Genomic DNA, 27,990 nt, shown 5'->3' on the forward strand with positions numbered 1-27,990 from the left:
GGCATTTTTTTACTGACGTCTAGAAACAAACATATTCCTCGAGCCGATGAGCTAATTGACCTTCGCGAGGAATCAAATTTTGAGTTTTATTCCTCGCAAATCTACTGTACTCCATTTTGAGATATAATAGACTTCTACCAGAAGTTAATTGACCGTCACTGAACTGGATATTCGACCGAATTATTCGGTTTAAAATTGATGTGAGGTAAAAATAAATATTGATATAAGTTTTAAAAGAAATATGAGTTTGATTGAGGTTCGAAAAAAAATGTTTATTTTAAGTTTAAAAATAAATATTGTTTTGTTTTGACCTTCAAAAATAAATATTGATTTGAACTTTAATTGCTTCATTTCATCAACTTCATTCAACATTCTTCATAAGATTTCTTCAACTTATAATATAAAATAAATCTCACATAATAAGTTTTGGCTCTCAATTCTATACCGTGCCGTGTAGCCAATAAAATATAAATACTCGAATCGAATATATTCGGTACCAAAACTGAATACAAATACAAATAGTGAAAGACTTGCCAAATACGCCGAATACCAAACGAATATTTGGTGCATCACTATAGATTATATAATGATTTCAAATGAAATATCATTATGAATTTTTATATAAATCAATCCTTTAGGTAGAACCTATAAGATTTTCAACGAAGATACCAATTCTTGCACTTGATTATACTCCCTTGAAACTGTAATGGCTGAACGGCAAAAAATAACCGGAGATAAACTGAAGAAATAAAAATGTCAATTCAAAGCTAGCTTGATATTTCATTTGTGTATTTGGTGTCTAAGTTTTACCCTCAGAGTAGTAAAAAATATTATTACTCTGAGGTTTTACCTGAGAACAAATATTGGTTTTGTGTCTACCCGTATTCCGTATTCACACCAAAAAAGTTTGATTTTGCGCATCGTTACATCGCCATCTGTTCAAACTATTTACTATCTTCTGATTGGGTGGAAGTGTCGTCATCTCAAATTTCTATTTTTAGATAGCGCAAGCGTAACTAGTTTCCAAAACGCCATATTTTTATTTTATTGTTGTGTATTGTAAAAGGGGCCCTAGACATAGATTTGTTATGTAAAAATTGAAATTAACAATGATTTTATTATAATGTAATATAGGTGAGATATCTCGAATATCCCAACGAATTTATTTTACACCACGCTTTTTCAAATTTATTTTAGGGAAAATGAAGTTACGTTAATGAATTAGGGCTTGAAAATAGAAACAGAATGGGAGCTTTTCTTGATAAACCAAAGACAGACAAGTTTCAGGAATGCGGGGAAGGTAATGGCATTCGATATGGGGTTGCGAGCATGCAGGGTTGGCGTGTGGAGATGGAAGATGCTCACATGGCCAAAACCAACCTAGGAGAAGCTCTGAAGGATTGGTCTTATTTTGCTGTGTTTGATGGTCACGCTGGAGCCAAAGTGTCGGCACACTGTGCTGAACATTTATTGGATACAATTATGGCTACAGAAGATTTTCACGAAGACGTTTTAAAGGCCATTCACAAGGGATTCTTGGGTAACTAGGAAAATTATTTATTCATTAAAAAAGTACGACTTTCAAAGTTTGATGAATTATCGCAATTTTTAATCTCATGAGGGCTTTTGATACTATCAACCATGCTCTTGGAAAGCTTCATCTTGTCAAGGTATGACTAGTTATATTTTCACAAACTACATCTAACGATTCGATCTTCACACACTTTATTTTCAAAAATATCACATGTTTCGCTATCACAGTAGCCTTTTCGTAGTGAATAACGTACTAAAAGTTAATTCTTTACTATAATTTTTATATACCCCACGTAATCACATTTACTCAACTTCAATAGAGGTATATATAATTATGATCGGGGAAGTACCTGAGTAGGTACGTGGAGTATATAAAAATTACAGTGGAGAATTAACTTTTAGTATGTTAATCACTACGAAAAAACTACTGTGATAGCAAACATGTCGTGATATTTTTGAAAATAAAGTTTGTGAAGATCAAATCGTTAGGTGTAGTTTGTCAAATTTCTATGGATCTTCATTAAGTAACGTTCGAGTTAATCAGATGATTGGTTATAATTGGAAACTCCAATTAATATTTTGAGCTTTTGTAGTCATAACTATGGCTTATTAAAACAACAAAATTTAAGTTTATACACACTTTTCCCTTTGCTGATTATTTTTACTCGTCAACTTCTTCGACAGATATCAGAGGAGTTGTGGAATGTATAAAGTGTTTTTACTTCTCCAGCACAATTTTCATATTTTTCAAATTATGGGATTTGAAAATACCCAAAGAAGGTCGATAAGCAAAATTATGATTGTTTCTTACTGTTTTATTGGATATATAACCTTCCACAATTTAGCTTTCTTTAGTGGACGATGTTTTGAAAAAAAAAATTCTGATTTCAAAACCTGTGATTCCTTTTGAAGCTTTCACCTCAAATAGCTCTAATTCTTTTGACATACGCCTTTTGGCGTGAATTTCAAATTTCCTATTTTTGTTGCTTAATTTGGGCATCTGTGTAAGAATTTTTTTAAAAAGTCACTATTTTATTTTTTTTAATGTTTAATCAGAACTGGACAGTAAGATGAGGAGCCTACCTGAAATGACTTCGGGCGAGGACAAAAGTGGGACAACAGCCGTTTGCGCATTCGTGTCTCCACGTTCAATATATGTGGCCAATTGTGGAGATTCGCGTGCTGTGTTGTGTCGAGGCGGAGCCCCTATCTTTACCACTCTCGATCATAAACCTGGACTTCCTACAGAAAAAGATCGAATTGTCAAAGCCGGGTTCCGTGATGATCCAGAGGGTGAACGGAGTTTGGCTGTTAGCAGAGCACTGGGAGATTTTGAGTACAAAAATGTCGAAGGTCGCGGGCCTTGCGAACAACTGGTGTCACCGGAACCTGAGATTTTCGTCAGGGAAAGGGATGATACATCGGATGAGTTCCTCGTTTTGGCTTGTGACGGTATTTGGGATGTCATGAGCAATGAAGACTTGTGTGCATATATCCACAGCAGGCTGTGTATTACAGATAATTTACAAGAAGTTACCGGTCAAGTTATTGACACTTGTTTGTACAAGGTAAGAACTATTTCAGTACTTTGTTCAGTTGACTTTAGAAATTAACACTCATTTTTTGTTTGTCAATTTGTATGATAATATCACAAAATCACATAAAATTGAAAAAAAAAATATTAACCACTATCAAATGGTTATTAAAGTTTTGAAAGGTGTTTTTGAATGTTTCAAAACAATAATTCGATAACTTTGAATGATCCCAATATCCTTTCACTGGGTGCAAGTGTTTATAAGTAGACTCTAGTTATAGAACAATTCAGATTTACAAGTTGTATACTTTTATTTTTAATATAACTTTTTACTAGAAAACAAATAATTATCATGAAAATGAGAAATAAAACTTCCTGTTTTTTCCCACTTGTATTTGTAACTAATGTTGCAGTTTTGTCCTATAAGGACATTTTTAAATGAATATAATAAAGTTATTGTAAAATACAATGAAGTTCATTTATTCATATGTAAATGTCCTTATAGAATTAATCTGCAGTAACGTTAGTTATAAATACAAGTGTTAAAAAACATAGGAAGTATTATTTCTCATTTTTCATGATTTACTACCACATAGTGATTGATACATCTATCAAATTATCAAATACACGAGGAATCTGTGTTTTCTTTGATTCAATGATTTATTAGTGACAATTCAAACTGATAAATGATAGTTTTCATATTGGTAACAGTTATTATTTTTGGGATCCACAAATGAAATTTCATTGCTGATCATTATCAGAATACTGCACAGGACTATTCATTAATGGACATCTAATCTGAACCGTAGGACTCGTTTATCATATATGTCTCTAAGCAGTAACTTAATGAATAAGTGAAACTTTTAGGAATGAAAAACATCCTCCGGTGTTCAAAATTTTCAGTCCCTGTCATTTTATAGTTAGGTTTCCAAGGAGGATTTCATTTTAATTCAATTTGAAGTTATTCTTATTTATTAAGTTATGGAATCTTCATGCAATAAACCGCCCATATATCAGTCAAATCCAAATAGCTATATTTATTTAAAAAAAGCTAAAATGCCCTACTCTAGTAATATATAAATAATACTTTGTTTTTGGCTCTCAGTCTGTTCTTAATAATTTTTTTGATAGGCAAAATTGTTAAATATGACAAGTTACTGATAAATAGAAGATTTTTCTTTGTGAAAAATACTTTGATTTTTTACGCAGTAACTTATCGGGGTAAACTAAAAAGTTTGCCCTTCTACACTTGTATAAAGTTCTCCATTATGATTTTTATATTTTTTCAGATTGTGGAAGGTAACAATTACCCAAAAAAGGTCGATAAAAAAACTGATTTTTTTCCTCCACAAAAAATGACTTTCGTTGAAGATATATTTTTATGATAAGTCACGGCCTTAGCTTCATTTTTTATTGTATTTTATATGCTTTGTTGACATTTTTCAAATACTATTCATTTTTCTAAAAAAATTATATACTTTTTATGTATGATTGTTATCATAAAGGTACTTCCCATCAATTGTATATAGTGTCAGATTTAATCCAACGCCCTTCGTGGTATTAGCCAGGGGAGCAGTTGTTTCCTGATAGGTGTCAGTCCATTCAACCTACTGTGTAGGTATATTTGAGACTGGCTTGATTGTTTAAAGTTCATTTCTTTAGATTTGGATGTGTGATTTTCAATTTTTCTTTCTTTGACTTGTCTGATATCCTTTGTATGATCTTTAAGATGAATAATTTATTATTATTTTGATGATTCATGTTTTGAAATTCTGTGATGGACACTATATGTTTTTTTGAATTCTGAGAATATGTTTGAATAATAATCATCTTTAACCTAACTTCTTCTTTAATAAAAAAGGATGAAGTTGTTGAAATTTCAATTGGTGTTATTGGATTAATTCAGAAAATGTTGAATTTTAAAATGCTGTGAAGTGCCAATTGCATTATATTTGACCAAAAAGATCAATAGGTTAAATCTGCCAGAGTCTATTTCCATCAATTTTTTCTGTTTATTTATTTTTCTTCAATTTTTTTAATATCTTATCAGTTACCACAATAAAGAAAAATGAGAATTTTTTTTGTAATATCTGTTTTTTTTTATTTTTTTTTTTTTCATCAAATCTAGTATCAGTATTTTGTTTTTTTAGGGCAGTCGTGATAATATGAGCATCGTCTTAGTAGTATTTCCTGGTGCCCCCTCACCTACCCCTGAGGCCATACAGGCTGAAAAAGAACTAGATGAAACCATTGAAAGGCACATCAGAGGTAAAAAAACATTTTTACGTGAAAAATTATGAATCCAGAATGTTGAAGTACATTTTGTTATAAATATTATCATTCTTGTTTTTATTGCAGATATTGTAAAGCAAAGCGAAGATAGGGATTTTTCTCTTATCCTCGACAAACTTATGTCTGTCAATATCGAAGGTTTACCTCCAGGTGGAGGATTAGCTTCAAAGTGAGTATTGAAATAAGTGAAATGTAACTACTGATGGTAACTCATAGTCTGTATAGAATGTCATAAAAACTGCCAATCGTAAAAAAACTTCTTTTGAGAATGAATAATTCTGTTTCCATTCGAATATATTCAAATATTCATTGATTTTATAAGTGAGTTGAAAACAAAGGCCGATTTGAAATTTTAATTTCTGTGAAATATGTCGTACTGATTTTAAAGGGGGACTCACTATATAAACAGAACCTGTTTATATAAATTTGAGAGAATTGTGGATTTTTGTTATAGAAATAGAAGAAAAAAGTTTTGCTGGTTTGAACATTCACAATATAGAAGTGGAATCTGAGAATGGAATAGTAGAGAATAATACATCAAATATTGTTTTGAACCTACAAATTTTAGTATGTTGTTATATGTAATGAAATGAAATTGCCATCAGTTTGATTTTTAATCTAAGAAGAATACAGGAGATGATTTTTCCTAAATAGAAAAAGGGATATTTTTGAGGGAGATCAACTTTTTGGGAAAGAAACGTTTTAACTTTCTACAAAGATGTGTAGATCATGCGAAGAAGTAACTTTCGGACAGAACCTGGAAGAAAAAGACCTCTTAAAACAAATTATTTCATATAAATATGAACTTATCCTTTCCTGCTATTTCTGAAATTAAATGTTTTGATGTTATTTTTGAACAACAGCTCAAATTCTCCAAGCAATTAGGTGTCGTCGTAAAAAGAACTTACCTAAGCCTCAAAAAACTATTCCCTTTCAAAGATCTGGACACTACCACAGAAAAAATGCTTTGCAACTCTCTTGTTGTCTCGCATACTAACTATGGACTTGGTTTATTTAAATGTTTGAACTTATTTTTGGCCAAATGAATGAAGGTTCATAATTTGAATTTATGTAAGGAAGACAAATCTAATAGTTTTTTTAGTTACATACATACAAGTTGACTGTAGGCTCCTTGTAGTTCAACTTGAATGTACACCTTATAATTTTGTTCTGAAGTTTTTTAATTGCTTTCAATAAGGAATTTGTTGCCATTCCCAAAATGGATATAAGATATTGAATTTTGGAATATACTAATGAAAAATGAATAATTTTAAGGTAGTTTACTTTGAATAAAATATGAATTATGGGAGCTATTGTTTTTTTATTGTATGTGTTGTCTCCATTTTTATCATAAGACTAAAAAATTTAGCACTAGGAGAGTATTTACTATTTTCATTATTGAGTTTAATAGGATCTTTTGAATCAATTGATATAGGTAGACCTTTTTGATGTGAACATATATGAAGATTTCGGAAAATTAAGTGATTTTTTATGGCATTGAAACCATAAAGATATTTGATCTAGGTCTTTACAAATATTAATTTTGATTTCTTGTACCCTATTTCCATTGTAAATTAAAGTGGTGTCATCAGCAAACATTTGTTATTTATCAAATAAATTTTCTGTAGCCAAAGAATTGCAATATATAAGAAACAAAACAGGTCCAAGTATTGATTCTTGCGGTACCCCACATTTTTTTTTTGTCGACATCCCTGTTTATTGATATTGTTGTTTTCTCAAACCGATTTCATCTTCTCTTTTCAGGCGCTCATTGATTGAACAAATTTTCAGAGAGCTTTGCCCAGATCAAGCCGAAACTGTAAGTCTGAGTTATTGCATTAATTTTTGATTTACGAACTGTTTTTTTTGTCATTGTTGTGATCGTTTGTTGCTATACCTCACAATTAATCCTTTAATTAATTAGATTTCGGGTATTATGTATGTGGCTAACTGGTGGGGAAGGACAAGGGCTTTCTTTCTTCATGAATGTGATACATTTTCGGAGAACTCCTCAAAAATTTATGGTATAAAAATGTGATGAAATGTTTAGGCAAGAGACAAACTGTCTTTTATGTCATATTGGTGATAAAGAAAATTATGATGTATTGTACGTTTTTTACTCGTAATTACAAATAAAGTTCTTGGTTTTATTTCTCAAAACTTATCTGTACAATAATGAAAATTTACCTGTAATTGTTGTACAAGTAAAATAGTTAGATTACGTTAAGAAACAAAAAATCGTATTTTTTTTTTCGAATCACGAGAGATAAATTTTCATTATTGGAATTAACAAAATTAACATTAATTTATAAAGTAGAAATATTCTTCAAAAAATAACAGAATCTGATCTTCTCATTGAAAATTCGTGAAATTGCATATTTGAACATGATTTCTACTTCTGTGATCAACTTTGTTTAGCAACAATTTTGCTAAAATATTGTTAAAAATTAGAGTATTTTATTCCTGAGCCAAATTCAGTCATGAGATGGCAAGAATTTTAAGACCGATGGTTATAACATTTTTATTCAGATTTTTTTTTTCTAAAGTTATTAATGAAAAAGTTTTTCATATGGTTCCGACTTACTGGAATATACTGTGTAAAAATTGTCTATTATGCGTAATTCCTTCAGTTGCAATCGTGTGTCATAGTAAAAGAATAATAAATAACAATAATCTTAATTTTTCTTCATAAGATAATACCAGATTATTTTTGAGGCGATCTTTCTGAACATATGATTTGTATTTCAAGTGATTTGGCCTACTAAGGTAATTTTATTCAATCAATTATAAAAGTTATTGTAAAGTAGTGGTTTGTCTTTTTAATAAAATTAATTTCATTGTGTATCGTTTGCTTTTTTCTAATTTTCATCTCGCTTTCATGTACATACGCTTTTTCACTACTCTTTCAATTTTACATATGAAAAATAACTTTGTAAATTTGTTGTTTACAGGTTCTGGACCCTTAAATGAGAAGAATATATTTTTTTCTGTTTCGACCTCAAAAAATTCGAACCTTTTTATTATTCGATATTTTTCTTAACCGCATTTTATTTGATGGAAATTTTGTTGTATATTCACGTTGTCACTTTTTACACACTTTGTTAAGAACTTGGCGATTTTTGATGAACATTTTACGAAACATTATTTGTCTGATTGCTGGATATTTTATAATTCAATAAAAAATTATACTTTTGAATTTTCAAGGTGATTATCAATGCTGATAATACAATCATGATTTCATTCTCAGAATTTAAATCTTCATTAGTCCTAAATCATCATACAGCTCTATTTCTCTGGTTTGTTGGTTATGGTCTGCAGGTTTCTACGCTTGACATTTCGTCTACGACTGCGGAGAATATTTCGCGGCAGACATAACTGTCCTGTTCGCTCATTGTTTATCATAAATGTATTTTCAGTGAGACGGTATTTTTATGAACAAACAAACGGCAAATGAGACCCCTTTAATCATACAGTATGAAGGTAAGTCTTAACCTTATTTGATGAAGTAAACAAGTTTCAGTTACTGGGATCATTTATGAGATAAAGAATACATTGCGAAGTTTTTGCAGAAGAACGTATAGTATAAAGTAGAATGGTTGTTAATATAAATTAACCCCTAGTCCACAAATGTCTCAAATAGTGGGAAATGTTAACAAAAACGAATAAATGAAGTGAAACCTTCTTTCTATGTGTCAAATTTCGTAAAAAGTTTTTGAAAACATTTGTCAAATATACTGATTCAAATTCATATGTGGAAAGTTGCCGAATGCTTCAATCTTGGCTGACTTGCTTATGCTGTGGATTTCATAATGATTCGAAATATGGAACAACTAACAATTCTATACAGAGTTATTCATATAAGAAACTAATTTGAACCCTTTTGAATTAAGTTCTGAAATTGAAGGTTACTTTAAGGTGGCAAATCTGCTTCGAAAATTAGAATCAAGTACTTTATATATTTTCGTTTTCTAGTGAATATTCCAATTCAAAATATGTATTAACAATTTTCTATACTCTATGTCCACGATGAGGGCCAATATGATAAATACAGTAACCGTCAGAAATACAAAGTCGATAAAATTAGAAAGTAGTTAGCCACTTAAGAACTTTTTAAATGAAATTTGAGAAATTCTGATCGTTTCAGAAGGTATTCCAAATCGATATAATATTTCCACAACAGAAGAAAAACTGCTTAAATTGAAAGGGGTAAATTTTTAGGAGAGATTATTTTTTGGGAAAATATTATTAGGGTTTCATTTCTCCATCTTTGGAAGTTTCTCAAAATTTATTATATAAAAATGGAGACACGAAAGCCACGAAACAATTTTCCCAAAAACAATGTCTTTTGTTTCTGAGTTTTCCGAGCCAAGTGAGAATATTCAGGAGATGAAAATTAAATTTTACGACTAAGTTTGGTAATGAATTCCTGGTACAGTTATTGTGTTAGTTTGTTGTATCTTAAGTTATATGTTAATGACTAATTATAACCATATTTGGCTGGTTATTCCTTGTAATTATTACATAAGAATGGAAAAAAACGGCCTCGTTGAGACCTTTGTTGCTGTTTATAGATTCATTTCTATATTTTTCGATTTCTAAAATACCAAAAGCGTCCAAAAAACCTGTTGTCGTATACTGGTCTCAAGAATTTCTGCTAACTCATTTTGTGGCCTTTCTCTAAGGCATGTTGAACGACACTAGACTCCTCTAGTCTACTACCAGAATATGTGAAATATGTTCCTTGAAACGTGTTATTATAGTCTACTTAGTTTGACCCACGTACTTTTTCTCACACGCACAGAGCTTATTTTATAAATCCCAGACTTTTTCCTTTTCCATCATCCTATCGAGTTGCCCAATACTTGTTTTCATCAGATTCATTTGTTAGAAGAAGTTACACAACTGGAACAAGTATCGTGAATACTGATTGAAAAGGATAGATAACCTACTAAGCAAATAAACAAGATGGCTTTCTCATGGACTAACACTAGATAGGAATATCTTTTAAAATCCTGTAAAAAAATGTATCATCTTTCCTACCAACCGATTTCCTAGAGTCTTTGAAGTCCACTAGGTACTCGTTAGGACAACAAGAAGATTGTTCCGAATTTTTAGCAGAATCAATACTCCCCACCGCTCTGGATTGAATAATTCCGTACAGTCTATTTCGTCTTGTGTTTGTAGATCTTTTGCTGGAAAAATCCTCACTAGTTTACCTTGTAGTACATGTTCAAGAGATAGCAAAGATGTACGTGACTTTCTGGAACTTCAACTAGCGTTTCCTAATATGACTGATAACCAGTCCGTGCAAAGCTTGTTGTTAAATCATCTGAAAATGGAACTTTTTAAGGGTGATGATCAACTGTATTGCCAAACATGCGCCAAACTAACTATTATAAGAAAACAAGTATAGCTGAGGCACCAGTCAATCTAATAATAACAACATGACTCAACCTCTGACGGAAGCACCAACTCTTACGAAGGTTCAAAATAGATGAACACTTCAATCTAGCAGACCACTATTATAATTTTGATGCAGTTATTGTTCAATGTGGTTCTGGCGTTAAATCTGGTCATTATTACGCATTGGTCAAAGATGAAACGGACTGGTTTAAGTTTGATGATAGTCGTGTGACTAAGTGTTCTGGCGATGTCTTGAATTTATTGGAGCCTCTGGAGACACCCTATATTTTGATTTATGAAAGAGGACATTGGCAGATCAAGATCTTCAGATGATGTGGTGCTGCAGGTTTTTCCGGGTTTTCCTGCAGCTGAAAAAGCAAATGCGCCAATGGAATCAATTAAGTCACCCCGGAGCGCCAATTAATTTTTGTTGTTGTTTCATAATTTGTATTACTTTGAAAAAGAAAATTATGTGGGTTGATCAGATAATAATATTTGTGTTCAGTAAATTTCATCAACTATTTCAACCTACAACAAGTAGGACTGTTGCGGGTTGTGTACACTTAATTTAGTGTTTGATGAAGAATTATTACTTCTAGACATACTAGTTATTTTCAAGACAAAAAAGGGTGGAACTTCAAGGCAGTCAAATTTCATTTATTCTAAATCTATTTCTGATATTTTGTGGTTCTATTAAAAAAAGCAACTAACATAAAAATATGTTTAATCTATATCATTCTTGTATACAAAATTATTGAAATAGAATATAAAATATGGAAAAGCAAATTCTTTACAATTCTACATACAAAAAGCGAAAAGCTCAAAGTGTCGCCTACATAATATGAGCAATAAATATTGAAATTTAAAATCTACCCGAAATATTCCAACAAAATATAGATCTGGAATCTATCACTATTCAAAATTTTCTGGCACTAATAGTTCATCAAACTGGAAGCCTGAATTTATTAAAACTCTACATTCTTCAAAAATATAAATAGAATGTTTTTCATAAAATATGTTTGTACCTTCCAAAAGCTATAACAGATGATTCACAAAAAACCCAGTTCAAGCAAGAAAAATACGATGGAAGAAAACTTTCATAAAATTATTGTGAGTATTGAACGCCCCAGCTGTAGTTATTTGCATTTTGTGAATCGTCCATTAATTTTATAGTATATAATAATAGGGGAGCCCAAGCGAGGATTTCGGGATTTACTGAAGCGCGGCAGATTAATATACAGGGGGATACCTTGTACCCGGTTAAGTACCTCCACCAAATATGAGCTCCATATATAAGGCCGCCCGTGAAGGATAAAGGATCAGATTAGTAAAAAAAAATTGATCAGCAGAAATTCTCGAGCGCGTCAGATTAAGGTTGGGTGAGTTAATTACATGCTAAAAAGTGTATATTCCAGTAATCTGAGAATTTGAGAGTGACGTAAAGAAAGGGGAGGGCAGCAAAGTTGTAGAAAAAACGTCATCTCGACATTCTCGAGCGTAGCTATTTTTTTATTTTGAAAAAAATAATTCAAGGGTATCGAAAAATATACAATCTAACGATTTCCGCAAGCCGAAACAGCAAAAATTCATCGAGAAAGTTTAATGCGTGCATCTGCGTGATGCCTATATTTCCCTCTCCGCGTTTCCATTCCTCTTTCACTTTTTCTCTATCTATTACTCTCTCGCTCCGTCCCCACTCTGAATTCTGTTGCCATCACAGCTGATCACAGAGACTCGTTCGTGATGAAGATGATGATTAATTAATCAATTAATTGGAAATCTACGTGGTAGGAAATCATAATGAAGAAATGAGAAATGAAACTTTCTATGTTTTTTACCACTTTTATTTGTAACTAACACTGTCTATGTTTTTTACCACTTTTATTTGTAACTAACGTTACTGCAGTTTCGTCCTATAAGTACATTTTCAAACTTATATATTTTATAAGTAACTGCAGTAACGTTAGTTACAAATAAAAGTGGTAAAAACCAGAAAATTTCATTTCTCTTTTCTTCATTAATTAATCAATTGATTTTAAAAAATTGAACTTTTTTGAGCATTTTTTTTTATTATTTTTTATAAATACAAGTTTTCTACTTAAAAAATATACACTTATTTATTTGCATGCTATTTCCTGAGCTTTTCAATTAATTAAGGTCAATGATTAAAAAAAACATTTTTTTGTCAGATTTGGCGAATCCCTATAGATAATCGTCAGATTATGAAACAGCACGTCTAAAACAAAAAGATGAACCATATATATCTTAATCTGACGCGCTTGAGTATTTCAAAATGACGATTTTTTTTGCACATATAATAATGGCCGCGAGTTTGCGTCAGATTATTGATTGAGAGCTTTTTTGGTGCACTTAACACCCCCTTAGAAAATCTGACGCGCTCGATTAAATTTTTTTTTTCATTTTTAACCCTTACGTACAACCACCCACATCATGCAAACGATCAGCGTAACATACCAACATTATTAAAAATACGTAGGACATTGATGCTATCAATATCTGACGCGCTCGAGTATGTCCATGCAACAGTTTTTTTTTAATATTTAATAATCTATAGCAGCTTCCTCCACTGATGAAATGGTATATATTATATAAAATTTTTTTCTTCTTATCATCTAAGCTTTGCTTAGAGACCTAATAGGTCTCTATGACGCTCGAGTAAATCCCCATTTTGCATCGTGGGCTCCCCTGCTATAATAAAAATTGAGGAAACTGCGAGTGGAAGAAAAAATTACAAGTTTCGACAAGTTAAAAAAAAATGTTGCAGTTCTGAAAAGAACTACCCATATAAATTATAGATAGTCTTTTAATCATTTCTTCTGCTTGGGAAAGATTGATTGGGAAATCTCGAAAGTATCGGAATATTGTAATTGTTTCTTCCACTCTGTAACGTTGTTTGGCACAACTTTTACTTGATTGCTTCTGGTGGACAGTCAGGTTGATTGCTGGGATGTGCAGCCCTGAAAGCTGGATGGGTCTCTAATTCTCTGTCAATTCTCAAAATGATAGGGAATGGTCGTAAGTCAACGTGAAATCTGCAAACGAATCGTGTTATTAACAAAGCGAATCTTTTGGTATACATTCGAATCAGTTTCATCGTAGGCGAGGTAATGAATATACACAAACTACCTTTCGATTGATAGATATTTGAGGTATGTTAAAAAAATATTGATATCACAACACAACAAAAAAATATTTATTGAATGTTTCCTACACTAAATTAGTCAATTTCTACTAATTTTGGGGTGATAAAAACGAAAATAACAATGAAAAATTTTTATTAGCTCTGGTTTCTGAGATACACAGTACTTAATCTTAAAGAGTAGTTATACTATACGTGAAAAGTGAAAGTACATAAAACAATATTGTTATGTTTCTTTTAGAATATTTTAAGTACAAAATTAATAAAAAAAAAACATTATTCTTAGTGTTTTGACAAATAAAAGAAGTTTGTACCACCAAATTTCAATTAATTAAGTCCATCCGATTCATTGTGAGATCGCTGTCGTTTAGCTTGTCTTTTATAAAAAACTTCTGGAGCATCCCTATACACAGACCAGCAGTAGTCTGCAAGCATTGCTTCATTCCAACGGCCCTGATATCTCTGTTCCATTAAGGCAATGTCTTGATGGAATCTTTCTCCATGTTCGTCACTCACAGCTCCACAGTTTTGTGGGAAGAAATTAAGATGAGAGTGAAGAAAATGAATTTTTAAGGACATGTTGCATCCAAGTTGGTGGTAAGCTTGAAGAAGCTCTTTAACCAATGCTGTGAAGTTATCATCTCTTTTGTTACCTAATACCTAATGTGATATTTTCACATCATGTTTTAGAAGATTCCACTGTTGTAGTCTTGACCCTAACAGCTCAGCCTTTTCCTTAGACAAGCGAAGATCTCTTATAAGGTCACTCAACTCTGCTTGACTAATTCTGTGCGGATCACTAGACCTATCGCTTACCTCAAAATCAGGGTCATAGGATGTAGAAGGATGGGTTGCTCCTTCTAAACAGTCTTCATCACCTTCCTCTAAAATTTCATAGTTTTGGGGTGGAGAAGGGACTGGCAAATTGTCTGAGTGTGGTACAGGCCGAAGAGCAGATGGAGATTAGGGTATTTAACCGTTCCTCTTTTCTTCATAGATAAACCTTGCTTAATTGGAGGAGTTAAGCAGAAATAACAGTCGTCTGTATGATTGGTAGGCTCACGCCAAACCATAGGTACTGCAAAAGCCATTGCCCGGTTTTTATTTTTCAGCCACTCTCGCAATATGACGGAACAAGAATTACAACATATATGAGGAGCCCATGATTTATCTTGGTCCCCAACTTTCACACCAAAATAATATTCATAGGCTGTGTTAACGATAGGTGTCATTTTACGTTTCTGAGCCTTAAATGTTATTTCACCACATATATATTAAAAGCTATCGACAGAATTCACACACTTTCGAGGCATTTCAGATCAGCACTTAAATTAATTTAAAAATCAACTTCACACGATAATTTCAATAGCAACCACGTGCGTACAATTGACAAACTCACATAGGTTATGTTTACTACTTAAGAACAGCTGATGAGAGGGGGTGTTATGTAAACAAACATGTGTACCAACTGTTGGTGATGAAATATTTCATTTGTTGAAAACTCAATATACATATATATATAATATAATGATACTATATCTTGAAAACAAGAGCTAATATATAATTTTTATGGTCACTTTCGGTTTTAACACGTGGAAATACATTAAAATCATCTAATTTCAACCCCGAAACAAAAACTTTGTTGTGTTGTGTATTAGGATACAAACCTTCTTGCATTAAAAACCTGCGGTATGAGACAACAGTCCGCCAATGTTATGTCGTCCCCTACGCAATATTTCCCAGCGCTAGCCGAGAGAAGTTTTTCCACTGCTCTGAAACCTCTCTTTATCCAATGTTTAGCCCATTCATTCTTCTTTTCCTCGCCAACATGAATGAGCACAGTTAGATTCTGGAGGGGTTGTATGCCAGAAGCTATAACTTCACAAATTTCCCTAACCTTCAAACAGATTTTTTTTAAATTTCCGTTTTATAATAAATAAAACTTGCATACTTACTTTGGCCCTTTTTATACAGTCGTTTGGCAACAGTGGCCTATGTGGCCTAGTCTCTTCGAGGTAATTCATGATACTGAGGGATTCCACCAGTGTAGCGCCATCTATGTGAAGAGCTGGTACCTGTTCCATTGGATTTATCTCTCTGAATTCGTTCGAATGCTGCTCCCCTCCCGATTTTATTAAGGAAACCGGTTTTATGTCGTAGGGAATCTCTTTAAGATTCAATGCTGAAAGAGAAAATATTTGAAAGCCAACTGCCCACTTGAAAGAAAGGCACGGCTGGAGCTACCACTTCATAAATAGATTTATGTTACATTTATTATTTGTTGAAGTATCTTACAGCTCACAAAATCGAAAGTGTTATACAGGGGTGCGCAAAAGTCCGGAATAAAATTAATATCTTTTTAACCAGTATTTTAGGAAAAAAACGCTGAAACACGTCGGTTGATTTCACGTTGTACGCATTTTTTTTTGGATAAAATGAAATATTTTTTTTCAACCCCTTAGCTGCAACCCTCTCCAACTTTTTTTTTCGAATGCAAACTTATATCGTGTATGGGCTCATTGAAAAGCTCGTAAAAATGGGAATCTGACCATACCCTTTATTTTTTTTACTCATGCGGTTACCACGAAATGAAAAAAACTCTTTTAAAACCAAAATAGTTAGAAATACCTACTTAGTGCTATCTACGAGTGAATTAACGTTGCAAGAAACAAATAAGTGGTGATGATGTACATTGCTCAACAATTGCTAAGGATCACCAGTACCTACTTTCTAAAAGTTTACAAATTTTAGGAACAGACCAACCGGGCCAGGCACCACAACAAATTTTATTGATTTATGTGTAAAACTGATAACGTAATGTAGCATCAACATTCTGTGAATTTTATTTTTTCACCAAAAACTTACACATAAAATTAGTTCCATCCCAAGCAATTGTTGAACAGTGTACCTCAAAAAGAGAAAAAGGTTTTTGCATTTTTTGTACTAAAATGAATGCCCTGATAAAAACTATTGCCTTGACTCAGTTTTAAAATTGTGGCATTTCTGGGTGAAATTGAAAATATGTATGTTTAGTTTATTAATTGGGTACCTTCAAAGTGTTTTTTTTAATTTGCTAAACAAAAATGGTATTGTCAGAGAGGCTATCGAAGTCTTGATATTGTTGGGATGCGGAGTCAAAGTGAGGTGTGTACTTTATTTAATGCGGAAAATCACATTTCTCAGGCTACTGTGAGTAAGATCTTACACAAATTTGAAAAACATGGTACAGTGAAGGACTTGCCCAGAAGTGGCCGGCCACATCTTTTAGACGAAGATCAAAAATTGGACGTTACCGTATCTCTGCAGGAAGATCCACATTTGTCAACGGTTTCATTAGCCTAAAACAATCCTGCGTCTACACGTACGATTGGGAGGTTTTTGAAAACAGAAAAATACCACCCATATAAGGTATGTCTCGTCCAAGAGCTTTTGGAAGATGACTATGACAGGCGTTTGCAATTTTGTGAGGAAATAATGAGGCGATGTGACGAGAATAATGGGTTTCCACTCAACATACTCTTTTCGGACGAAGCTACTTTTTATTTACATGGAGTAGTTAACAGGCACAACTATCGATTCTGGAGCCAGGAAAACCCACACTGGATATGCGAAGCTCTTACGCAGCGTCCTCAGAAAGTAAATATATGGGCAGGCATCAACAACAGAATATTAGGGTCATACTTTTTTGAGGGAAACCTTACAGCTGCACACTACTTAGACTTTTTACGCTTTGAATTAGTCCCTGCTTTAGCTGTTATGTTTCCCAATGAGGCAGATCCAGATATCCCCACTGAAACACTTTGGTTCCAACAGGACGGCGCTCCTCCACATTTTGGTATTAATGTCAGAGAATATCTCGATGGCATATTTGCAGGACGCTGGATTGGACGACGTGGTACAATTGAATGGCCGCCAAGATCCCCAGACTTAACGCCATTAGATTATTTTTATTGGGGATATATGTATGAAAGACAAGATTTATCAAAATAGGCCGGCTAATATTAAAGATCTAAAAAGCAGAATCACATAACATACCGACTGAGGCCATTCGGAATTCCGTAGACGGGTTTTACCATCGCCTAGGAGCCTGCCAAGTAGAGGGTGGAGGCCAATTTCAGCATCTGTTACGTTAATTCACCCGTAGATAGCACTAAGTCAGGTATTTGTAACTTTTCAAAAGAGTTTTTTCTCATTTCGTTGTAACCACAAAAAAAATAAAGGGTATGGTCAGAATCCATTTTTTACGAGCGTTTCAATGAGCCCGCCCATACATGACATAGGTTTGCATTTGAAAAAAAAATGTTAGGGAGGGTTGCAGCTAAGGGGTTGAAAAAAAAATTAATTTTATTGTCAAAAAATGCGTACAACGTGAACTCAACTGACGTGTTTCAGCGTTTTTTTTTTCTAAAATACTGGTTAAAAAGATATTAATTTTATTCCGGACTTTTGCGCACCCCTGTATACAAGTATAAAAATTAATACGTAGATAAGTTTTACTATACCTCTTTTAATTGAAGTAATATTTTTAAGCCACATAGAATTCAACCAAGTATGTACTTATTTTATTTCAAGTTGCCTAGTCAACCTGTTTTACAAGTACTTACAACTGATATTAGTAGGGGAGCGCAAGCGGGAATTTTGGGATCTACTGAAGCGCGGCAGATTAATATACAGGGGGATACCTTGTACCCGGTTAAGTACCTCCACCAAATATGAGCCCCATATATAAGGCCGCCCGTGAAGGATAAAGGATCAGATTAGTAAAAAAAATTTGATCATCAGAAATTCTCGAGCGCGTCAGATTAAGGTAGGGTGAGTTAATTACAAAAAGTGTATATTCCAGTAATCTGACAATTTGAGAGTGACGTAAAGAAAGGAGAGGGCAGCAAAGTTCTATTTTATTTTTTTTGACGAAAATAATTCAAGGATATCGAAAAATATATAATCTGACGATTCCCGCAAGCCGAACTATCAAAAATTCGTCGAGAAAGTTTAATGCGTGCAGCTGCGTGATGCCTATATTTCCCTCTCCGCGTTTCTATTCCTTTTTCACTTTTTCTCTATCTATTACTCTCTCACTCCGTCCCCACTCGTTCGTGATGAAGATGATGATTAATTAATAAATTAATTGATGGATGTAGCCGTTACTACGTGGTAGGAAATCATAATGAAGAAAAGAGAAATGAATTTTTTTATGTTTTTTACCACTTTTATTTGTAACCAACACTTTCTATGTTTTTTACCACTCTTATTTGTAACTAACGTAACTGCAGTTTCGTCCTATAAGGACATTTTCAAATTTATATATTGTATAAGTAACTGCAGTACCGTTAGTTACAAATAAAAGTGGTAAAAAACATAGAAAGTTTCATTTCCATTTTCTTCATTAGTTAATCAATTGATTATAAAAAATTGAATTTTTTTGAGCATTTTTTTTTAATTATTTTTTTATAAATACAAGTATTCTACTTGAAAAACATACACTTATTTATTTGCATGCTATTTCCTGAGCTTTTCAACTGATTAAGTTCAATGATAAAAAAAAAATGTAAAAAAATATTTTTTTGTCAGATTAGGCGAATCCCTCTAGGAAATCGTCAGATTATTGAATGAGAGCTTTTTTGGTGCACTTAACACCCCCTTAGAAAATCTGACGCGCTTGATTAATTTCTTTTTCCATTTTTAACCCTTACGTACAACCACCCACATCATGCAAACGATCAGATTAACATACCAACATTATTAAAAATACGTAGAACATTGATGCTATCAATATCTGACGCGCTCGAGTATGTCCATGCAACAGTTTTTTTTTTTACATATTTAATAATCTATAGCAGCTTCCTCCACTGATGAAATGGTATATATTATATAAAAAATTTTTCTTCTTATCATCTAAGGTTTGCAACCTAATAGGTCTCTATGACGCTCGAGTAAATCCCCATTTTGCATCGTGGGCTCCCCTGCTATATGGTTTTATTAGTTTCCTATCTACCCTGTGTATATGTGTGTTTGTGCCCGCTTGCCACTAATTTGTTTTGTCGAAACAAGCGGGAGCGAGTATCAAAATGGGGGGGTGTGAAAATAGAAGGTTCCTGGTGGAAGAGACTGAACATTATTGTTCCAGTGTGCCTTATATGTAATCAAACGGTCGATATTGTTAATAGTTGTAATTTGAAGTGACACTGCGAAACAACTCATCAGTAACTTCGCAAAAACTTTCCTTTTGACAGTAAGACTCATAAAGAATAACTTCATGCATATCTCAGTTCTCATAAAAAAAAGCACAAAATTACTAGTTCGTTGCATAAGCGAGCAATAAAAATCCACAGATGCAGCGCTACGTGGGTGCTGGACGTTGTTGGAAGTAGTCACGGCACTTTTTGGAGAAAAAAGATGTCGCTGCATTTCAAAGTATTCCATTATCAGCGAGAAGTAATACACGAAAAACGGAAATTTTTGCTGCTGATATTACAAATGTCTATTTTCGTAAGATTTCTTGATATTGAGTGTCAGATTTTTAGTGAAGAGTGCTAGCAATATTGCTGCTGAAAGGTTACACTTGAGGAGACGATTTATTTAAGGTCATTGATGAATTTATTACTAAATCTAACATTAGTTAATATAAAATGGTGTCGCTTTCAACTGACGGGGTCCCAGCAATGATTGGGAAAGAAAAGGTGTAGTAAAGAGAATCAGAGATAAAAACTCAGGTCTAATATCGTATCAGTGCATAATTCACCAGGCAGCCCTTTGTGGAAAACCTAGTGCTACACTGAAAGAAGTGATGAACAGCTTGGTCAAGTTGATTAATTTTGTGAGATCTCATTCTGCTCTTCAGCACCTACATTTCAAGGAGTTTTTTTCTGACAGCATATTCTGACTTACTGCAACACGACAAAATGTGCGTTGTCTAAGTAAATGTCAAGTTATTGAAAGTTTCTGGCTGATAAAAGAAGAAGTAACCTCCTTCTTGCAAAATTTAGATACGGAGGGAGCCAGAAAGCACAAACAAGCATAATATGCTGGTCGCGGCTTTTTTAAAAGATATTTTGAAATATTCAAACACCCTCAACACAGAATCACAAGGAAATAAAAAAATAATATGTGATCTGATACAAAACGTGTCAGCTTCCGACAATTCTTTAATATAAGAAGAACTCTGAAGAAGACATTGCAGTGTTTGTAAAATTTCTGGCCGATCTTAGGAACGAATTTGCTACGAGATTCCAAGACTTTGCAGAGATGGACAAGCTATTTCCGTTTCTTAAATCGTCATTTGAAGTTAATGTAGCAGCAGAATGGACAGATGTGGCTGCCAAAGGCATCACTTCAAATAGAGATAATTGATTTGCATGCTGTCTTTGCAAATATATAAAACGGTATCCACTGAAGAATTTTGGACCAAACATGTTCCAGAAAAATATGAAAATTGCAAGAAACTAGCTATAAATTTGGCCACTATGTTTGGCTCGACATATGTATGTGAAACATCTTTCACAAAGATTAATTTTTTGAAAAACAAATCGTTTGAGATTAACGGACGTCCACCTAGAAGACACACTTTGAATTTGCTGTTCCTTTCGAGAACCAAACTAAAAAAACTGGCTCACGACCGTCGGTGTAATTCTCACATTAATTTTAGGTATTGTGTTTTATAATTCAGAATTTGATTTGAAACCAAAATAATACATAGGTAACACTTAATTTTCATCAATTGTTTTTTCTGGACTTCGTCAAAATTTTCCCACAGTTACCGGACCCCACCTAAAACTACTTGACGACCCCTGGTATATAACATGATAAAAAATAATATTAATCTGAAAGTCTCATTTTTAATGTTTCATTGAGTACTCGATGAAACATTGAAAATGAAAGAAAACGCAGTTTTTCATCGATTATTTCTTTCAAAAAATTGTACATGTAACTTACCTATTCGAACTCTCCATGAACAAGAACTCCTCCAGTAAGAGTACAGAATTGGCTGAAAATCAAAATAATGAATGTTGATTTCATTAAATGTTATTGTATTCATAATAAAAACTGAGTTATTCATAGGAAGTTGTTAACAACTTCCTATGAGATTTGAGTAAATGTTTATTGAGCCAGTGAGCTGAAGAATAATCTGAAGAATTTTTTGTTCTTTCAAGAAATTTGATTCTTCAAGTAATAATTGAAATGTTAAACAAAAATAAACGTCCTGAAACAAGCACTTGTCCCAACCAGAAATGCAATAAATACTCTACTCAACACGCGTTTCACAAACCAAGTTAGTGCCTTCAGGAGAGGAAGAAAATGGTGTGAAAAATACAATCGAAACAATTGTTCAAGAAATGTAAGTATATTATGCCTGAAATCAAGTTGAAGATCTTACTAACACACACAAATACATGTTGGTTTTTGTTGTGGAAATTTGAGACATCCGATCATAACATAATTTATACTTTTGTTTTAATTTGGTGGCATAATTTTTCGTGATTAATGATGTCATTGAGGGTTTTGAAACTATGTTTTTCTCAAGAAATTGATTCATTATTATCTCACACCATATTTGCTTAGTTATGGTTTATAATTAGTCTATATCTGAAAAACTTTAATCTAGGTGAAAATAGTCTGGCTTATCTACAACCAAACTTGCCATCTCGTTTTATTTATATTGACTGGTTTCTATTTGATTCTTCAGCATATCACCAAACATTGCCACCACAAATAAGCTGATAGTATCAGAGCTTCCATTGATTATATTGTTTATTCATAGCCGATTACAATCAAAATTATGCATTATTTGGGAAGAATATAATTTTCTGTATACTTTCTATTCTTTACATCTATTATTATTTGTTTCACGGATTATACTTTTGATTAAAATAAATGAACTGAGTATATCACATTACAGAATTTATTCCCCCCACGCGGTACATTTTTACCTTGGCATTCATTTATATTTACAACTGGATTCCTTATTCAAATGAATTATTTATTCTAATAAGTTGAAACCTGTTTCATGATGAAAACAAGATAAATGAAGGAGACCAATTAAAACGTGTCAAGCAGAAACCCTGCTTCCTTGAGAAAGTAAATTATATTTTGACTGAATATTAGAGCAGTGTAAAGTATCTTTATGAAGGAAAATAAAGGTTTGAGCATGAAATCAGTAAGTGTATTCTAATAATTATATAATAACCAATAGCTTCAAAATTTGCTTCAGTAGTTTGGAATTGTTTATTTTTTTATTCTTCATTTTCATGATATGTATGTAATTGAGATGCCTATTTGGGAAAAAAATGATTTTATTCAAATGAAAATATTTTTGATATCCTAATGGCAATTTTACCAACTACATGGAAAAAGGCCCTTGGATTAAATACAACACCATCATGATACTGCTTAAATAAATGGACATAATTGAAGAAAACTTAGTTAATAAGAGTATTGTATCATCTCACCTTTCCCAGTAAGGACGTCATGTTTGTTGACTTACTACCATATATGGTGCATTCACAAAATACAACAACTTATCAATGAGCTGATTTCAAAAATCTCATTTCATTTAAAATAACCTCAAATATTCAATAATACTTCTACATTCCCCTCCTGACTTCATTGAACTGACGATTGCGCGAGTTCCGTCTTGGGAGTAGAGCAGAAAAATGTACACTGTTGCCATTGTTTGAAGTTGTGAAAAACGGTAAACGTGTCTGTGTAGTAGACGTGTGTGTATTCAAAATCTAAGCACAAAAAATACAGCCATGAATTTTGGTTCGACGACCATTCGAAGACAAGTAAATATATTGAAAGATAATTATTTCTAATGAAGGTTTGATTATTTCTTGAAAATTTTATATATTTTCTCACAAATTAAACATTAAGTAGATATATATTAGGTACTAATTAAACCCACCAAAATTGTTCTTACCTATAAACAACAATGACACCCGCTATCCACGTATTTATAAATGTATATAATAGCAAAACATGACACATTGAAAGAAGGAAGACAGTCGGTAATCAGTAAATAAAAAAGTTAATTATTCATCAATGCATAATATTTAGGGGATCGACTGGAAACTATCCACAATATCAATGATAAAGGAGGCTCCTAAAGGCGGTCAATTGCAAGGCTGCTGACAGTGTCACATATAGAAGACGATTCAGAATTTCTAATGATTCTAGTAAACAATTGACAATTTGTTGAAGGTATATTCATAGCGAAATTAACACATATTGAATATTTCATTCGACTAAGAATGTGTGAATCCGATGAAAATGTACACTTGTTTCAATTCAGGACATTTTGGGCAGTGATTTATCAAAGGCAGACATTATTTTGAGTGTGTCAGTGTATTTATCATCAGTATAAACATCAAAGTAACCCATTTGAGTACTTCCTTATTTGATTTACTTAAGCTTTATTTGGAGGTGAATATAATATTTTGTTTTTTTTTTCAATAAGTTCAGTTTTATTTGTATTAAAATGATGAGCATTGTTTAATAAGTACCTTCAAATCCCCATCACTTTGTTTTTTGAAAGTTTTGGATCTATATTCAAAATTGAAGTATTATATGTAAATAATGATATTAACTTTGAACAGTAATCGAATTCTCAGAATATTATTAACATTTCAAACCAAAGTATTTTCATATACCTAGATAATAGTCGAAATCAACTACACACCTGAATTTGGCAATTCTAAAGCAAATTTTTGGAATTGGCAACGTCGATGGACTTCAAATTTGCAAATGTTGACAGTTTGACGTTATGCAAACTATACGGGTTTCAACCACCATGCAAAACTGGTTTCTTTTCAAATTCAGCATCAAACGACTTTTTCGCGTTTTTTGCATTTGATAGATATATGCATACGCGTGCCCTTTTGACCTGTACATGTGAGAAGTTTTATTTGCCTAATATCCACTTACTAGGTACTCTGCTTTGTCCAATCGATTTTTAGTGAATACCAGGGCATTCTTTTTGAACTAATAATTAACTCACGGATGATGTTTCGTAACTACGGTTATTATATAATTACAAGTAACATATGTATTTAAAAATATTAGCTATATTTTAAGTTCACTAATAAATTAACGAGAAATCACACTGATATTTAAAAATGAGTGGAATAATAAAGTCTAGGCGTAATTCAAAGTACCTACCTACACAATTTTTTTTAATACAAATGCTATTTTCGTTGAATATCAACAAATGAAATTAAAAAGTTTTTTAATATTTGGGAATTCTTATTCTGATATTATTATTTTAATATAACGCAATTCATTTTGAAAATGTATTTCCAACAGATTTGATCCATTAGATAGATACCTATACTTTAGTGCTACTTACTGTTCTTTGGGTTGTATACAACTTTGCACAATCTGAAAAATATACAAGGCTATAAAAATCAATAGAAAATCTGCTGAAGTGTAATAAAAAGGACACTGAAAAGTTCATAATTTACATATTTCTTCACAAAAATGTACTTTCCAACATACTCCAAATAAGGTAAAGGACTTGACAGTTTCAGATTTTTGCGCCAAATCAAAATTACATCCTCTGCTGCTGCATTGGAAATTTCGTAAAGCACATTTTCAAACTCATCCTCGCTGCTTTTTTCCATAGTTTATTGTGATAATTGCGAACAAAAGCTACGCAATTAATTTTTTTGTTTTTATTTTTATTTTTTTATAATTTCACAAATAAAACCTGAATTTCATGCCAAAACGATGCCAGTCGTTATTTCGTTGCTATGATATAATGATCAAAGATCAAAGGCATTTATGAAAACCATACCTACCAAGATTTTCATATATACAATGACAATTTATTTGTATTTGTAATTTACTAAGTTCTAAGAATGGAAAAGTTGAAAACTTTTAAAAATATCCTTGATTACAAAAATAAATCAAAAAAATTATATGTTGGACAAAACTATGAATTTTTCATAAAAAAAAACTATATTTATAAAATAAAAACCTCTTTGAGAATATTCTCTCCAACTGAAAAATTCAGAGGCAAATTGAATGTTTCCATGCATTGGCTTTTCTTCAGATGGATTAGATATGAGCAATTATGCAGCAGACATTGTGGCTCCTTGTCATTATAATCTAAATGCACTTTCAAATCACACTTACAACCGGCATATTGCACACACTCATATAGTGGCACGTGGTATGAATACGATTCACACGTATCCCCAATTTCACCAAAATCGCTTGTGAGTGATAAGGCATATGTCCTCTTTTATGAACAGGAGGGAACGAGAAGCAGCACCTTTGAAGTGATTTTTTTTTCTCTTTCTTTTTTTATAAACTTAATACAAAAATAGTGGAAGATATAAAAAAACTTCAAATGAAAATTTTAAGGCATATAAGTGGCATAATTTATTTTTTATTCCATATTGGATATCGCAGGGCATGTATTCTGGACTTTGTGGATTTTACTGTCTTTTCTCTTCATGACTGCTAATTCGTCTTCTTTTTTGCATTCTATTTTTTTTGACGTTCCTTTGGGTTTTTGTTCAAAGGTTGTGGATATATTGGATGTTTTTCAAATGAGTAATTTGTGTTGTGTCATATCTATTTCTTCTACAAATTGACCTTATTGTTGCGCACTGCTTTTATTTTTGCCCATTTTCAAAATTTTGTACTTTATTTTAAATGGTTTTTTTCATTAAAAATATATTCCCTATCTACTTGTTCTTGTTGTCAAAATTTCTTATTTGACTTTTTTTTAATATGTTCTTTAATTTGTTTAACTTGATTATTAGTGTCTGCAAAATCTTCTTCCTTATCTCTTTATAACACTTTTCTAATTTTCGTAATTAAATCTTAGATATGTTAGGATACTTAAGAACTTTTTGAAATAAGGAACAAAATTCAGTTTTCGGCCACATCTTGTTGAAAGTAGCTACAGTCAATAATATTTTTACAGATTTCTTATTTCTCTCTGAAATAACACAATTATACTTTCGCCTTTACATAATAGATGGCGCTTGTTGATTTTTTAATACATTCCAAAAGTATATGATGCCCAACACAGTGAAAAAATATATTGATGCAAAAAGTTGTTATTGATATAATCAATATGAAGAACAACTTTTTCAATTTACACAACTAGCATAATACAATCTTTGTATAGACTATCCATATAAAGATTCAATTTTTTGTATATAAATCTGTATCTGTCTGTTTAAAAATCTGCTGTCGTTAATCAGCTGTCGCCCCCATACGAACGCAACTCTCAGAAGTTGCGAGCTAAGGACTAACGAGGTCTTACCTTTTAACGTGTAATTCCTAACACGGTTGCAGAATCATCCCAGCTTGAACCAGATAAATTCTCTCGAGAAAAATATCTGGTCGAGGCAGGAATCGAACCAACCCACGGTCTTCCGATCGTGAGTCGGGCGCACTACCACCGCGGCCAATTCCACAATTATACAATGGAAATATATGTTATATAGCGATCTGTAAACGTTTTTACTGTTGATTTGACATTGATTGAAATATAACAGTTGCAGTCAGACTACAAACATTTTTGATTTATTATTGAGAATTTATATTTAGATTTATAGAAATATCCATTAATTCTTTGCTTTTCGGCCCAGTTTCATTAGGACACTTATTTGAGAATAATTTTTTTTAAGGGGGATGGATGTTAGTTTTATTTCTTCGCTAGATTTTTTGTTCTGAAATTTGGAAACAATCAAGAGAAATAAAACACCTTTATCTAGGGAGATTCAATCATTATTCTTTTTTAAGAAAATAAAAATTTAATAAAATTCTCATTCCATACAAAAACTTAACAAGTAACAATTTCTTTTTCCTTAGGAAAAGATTTATAAACTAAATTCAGATTCAAATATTTTTTCCTATTGTGTGGAGTGACGCGATTAGTGAGTTCAAATGCATAGATACCAAAAAACAAAATGACAGCAGAAAGGAAAGCACTGAATATTACCAATGTGGTAAACATAAGTATGTACAACCATTTGGTATCTTCATTCAAAACCACTGAAGAGCATGGAAAATGGAAATGGGTGATGAAAATGAGGTAGCATGAATAAATACGTAA

At 32.3% G+C, this 27,990-nt stretch overlaps 2 protein-coding genes across 2 annotated transcripts; one reads left to right on the plus strand and one right to left on the minus strand.

The window, feature by feature from the left end:
- The first annotated feature begins 977 nt into the window (after positions 1–977).
- Positions 978–8,562, plus strand: alph (protein phosphatase alphabet). The gene is given in 9 exon segments (XM_023159730.2): positions 978–1,134; positions 1,198–1,540; positions 2,590–2,803; positions 2,805–2,833; positions 2,836–3,101; positions 5,218–5,335; positions 5,426–5,528; positions 7,124–7,178; positions 8,311–8,562. Coding segments are annotated over 8 exon segments (1,095 nt in total). The 5' UTR covers positions 978–1,134; positions 1,198–1,245; the 3' UTR covers positions 8,326–8,562.
- A 2,907-nt stretch (positions 8,563–11,469) lies between these two features.
- Positions 11,470–23,540, minus strand: LOC141484624 (probable maleylacetoacetate isomerase 2). The gene is made up of 5 exons (XM_074179670.1): positions 23,369–23,540; positions 21,855–21,906; positions 15,878–16,104; positions 15,590–15,819; positions 11,470–13,815 (listed from the first exon to the last, which is right to left on the minus strand). The coding sequence occupies exons 1-5, from the start codon at positions 23,387–23,389 to the stop codon at positions 13,689–13,691; spliced, it is 657 nt and encodes a 218-aa protein (XP_074035771.1). The 5' UTR covers positions 23,390–23,540; the 3' UTR covers positions 11,470–13,688.
- Positions 23,541–27,990: the final 4,450 nt, after the last annotated feature.

Source organism: Leptinotarsa decemlineata, unplaced genomic scaffold (assembly GCF_025532065.1).
Source record: "Leptinotarsa decemlineata unplaced genomic scaffold, Ldec_3_MD MMD2_tig00026282_RagTag_RagTag, whole genome shotgun sequence".
NCBI classification, from domain to species: domain Eukaryota; kingdom Metazoa; phylum Arthropoda; class Insecta; order Coleoptera; family Chrysomelidae; genus Leptinotarsa; species Leptinotarsa decemlineata.

Excerpts from the sequence above, each read along its gene's own strand:
- LOC141484624 (XM_074179670.1), bottom strand. The coding sequence starts at position 23,389 with ATGACGTCCTTACTGGGAAAG. Across the intron at positions 21,907-23,368 it reads TGACGTCCTTACTGGGAAAG|CCAATTCTGTACTCTTACTG; the intron begins GTGAGATGATAC and ends TTTGATTTTCAG. Across the intron at positions 13,816-15,589 it reads CAGGTTTTTAATGCAAGAAG|ATTTCACGTTGACTTACGAC; the intron begins GTTTGTATCCTA and ends ATTCGTTTGCAG.